This window comes from Sinocyclocheilus rhinocerous, unplaced genomic scaffold, assembly GCF_001515625.1.
Source record: "Sinocyclocheilus rhinocerous isolate Xijiao unplaced genomic scaffold, SAMN03320098_v1.1 scaffold1496, whole genome shotgun sequence".
Taxonomy (NCBI): Eukaryota; Metazoa; Chordata; class Actinopteri; order Cypriniformes; family Cyprinidae; genus Sinocyclocheilus; species Sinocyclocheilus rhinocerous.
In genome coordinates this window covers 548,292-549,993 of record NW_015644664.1, presented here as the reverse complement: position 1 = coordinate 549,993, position 1,702 = coordinate 548,292, and the positions used below count along the sequence as shown (strand labels likewise).

Sequence of the window (1,702 nt, the reverse complement as noted above, 5' to 3'; positions counted from 1 at the left end):
GAGCCGGCAAAAGCTATGAAAAGAGTGACACTTTATCTCACAGAGTATGACGCAGCCTGCAGAAGTGACATGCATGGTTGTTGTCACCACTAGAATTACCTACTGTATCCAAAGCAAAATAAACTCATTTAACCTCTTCCAGGGCCCAGATTTACAAAATAGAGACTTCTGGGAATCCATACTCTGGTCTCAAGAGACCAAGTCAATCATTTCGTCTCCAAAAGCATCCAAAATGTTCTGGTGTTGCTGATTTGAAAATTTGTCATGAACTTGTACACTCAGTGCCAAGAAGGGTCAGAGCAGTATACTTTAAGTTCTGGAGGACATACTAAGTACTAGAATATTATACATTTTCTGAATTAAATCTCGGGTGTACTCATTTCTGCAATCCTTCATTTATACAAAATTGGCTAATTTACTTATCTTACAGAAAATATTGGCATATATTTTGTTGTTTTTATTAAGTATATGTTTAATATGTTTCAATTTTGCCATCTTTCCATGAATTATATTAATTATATTAGTGATCATTAAGAAAATACATCTTTTATATTTATTCAGAGGGGGTGTACTCATTTATGCTGTGCACTGTATAGGGGGAAAAAAAAGAGTATTCAATAAATACATTTAATATATATGAATATAAATGATCTATCTATCTATAAATGAAATATATAAATTATTTTATATGTAAATGTGAAATAAAAATAAAACATCTTTACGCTCAATATAGTGCAGATATTTCACTTTTTACACCAAGCAATAAATGTGTATGTGTTTATTATATTATTACAACTTTGATTGCCATATATATATATATATAAATAAAATTGTAAGATATATCAGAAACATTAAATAGGCTTATATCAAATTGTAACATGAACTTTCAATGTCTGTAGAGCAATAAATACAACAATAAAAACAATTGTTAAACATTATTAGTATTATATACTAAAAGGGACTTTAATTCTTTAATCTATCTACTTAATAGCGTCAATATTTGAATCATGGTTGTGATTATTTACCTGTGTTGCACAGGAATTTCTTTTAAAATCTGTTCCAAACAGTGTTTTTGTGAGATTTTGTACATATAGATGATATCTTTACGTACCTTCTCCGTTGAACGTTGCCATGTGGATCAAGATGCCAACTGAGAGTCGACCCGTGAAGTATTTGACAACTTTAATTCGCGTTGTTGTTCTGTGTCCCCTTCATTTCGAACGGTTTTCAGCAGAGCTCACGGTTTTGCGACAGTGTGAGCCACTTGACGGTAAACATCATTTCATCACTGAAACGCGTTCAGCGCTGCTGTAGTGAAGAGCGCGCAGCAGCGCCTCACGCGTCAGGAGCGAGTATTTGGCCACAAACAAATAAACATTGCTACCAAAAACAGGTAAAGGTAGGTGTACATGTTCAATTAAAGCGCCTTTTTCATTTTCAAGCAACTTTCCCCCCAAAACAAGGATTTTTAGCCTTTGAATAATGGTTAAGAAAACAGTTACACGAACTTACAAGGTGTTTTCCCGGTAAATTATATTTCCTTGGCACTCAGTGTGTATTTCATTCTTCAGAAGTCCTCCATCACTTTTTAGATACCAGGGAAATTCACATTTAATACACGGAGAGTGTGATATGACAATTGAAGCTGCAAGTAAACTCATTTATAAGCAATGTAATGTTTGCATCATGTAACGTTTTCGCT

General features: G+C 33.4%; 1 protein-coding gene and 1 long non-coding RNA gene across 5 annotated transcripts in view; one reads left to right on the top strand and one right to left on the bottom strand.

Moving 5' to 3' along the window:
- Window positions 1-1,242, bottom strand: part of zfp64 (zinc finger protein 64 homolog (mouse)) — a 6,183-nt gene extending 4,941 nt beyond the window's left edge. For both annotated transcript variants that reach the window (XM_016576610.1, XM_016576611.1), the window contains exon 1: window positions 1,112-1,242. In XM_016576610.1, the coding sequence (XP_016432096.1) occupies window positions 1,112-1,133 (22 nt within the window). In that variant the 5' untranslated portion in view covers window positions 1,134-1,242. The remainder of the gene's footprint in view (window positions 1-1,111) is intronic.
- A 76-nt stretch (window positions 1,243-1,318) lies between these two features.
- The window catches only part of LOC107758792 (uncharacterized), a 79,369-nt gene continuing 78,985 nt past the window's right edge, over window positions 1,319-1,702 (top strand). For all 3 annotated transcript variants that reach the window (XR_001642056.1, XR_001642058.1, XR_001642057.1), the window contains exon 1: window positions 1,319-1,393. This is a non-coding gene — a long non-coding RNA (uncharacterized LOC107758792). The remainder of the gene's footprint in view (window positions 1,394-1,702) is intronic.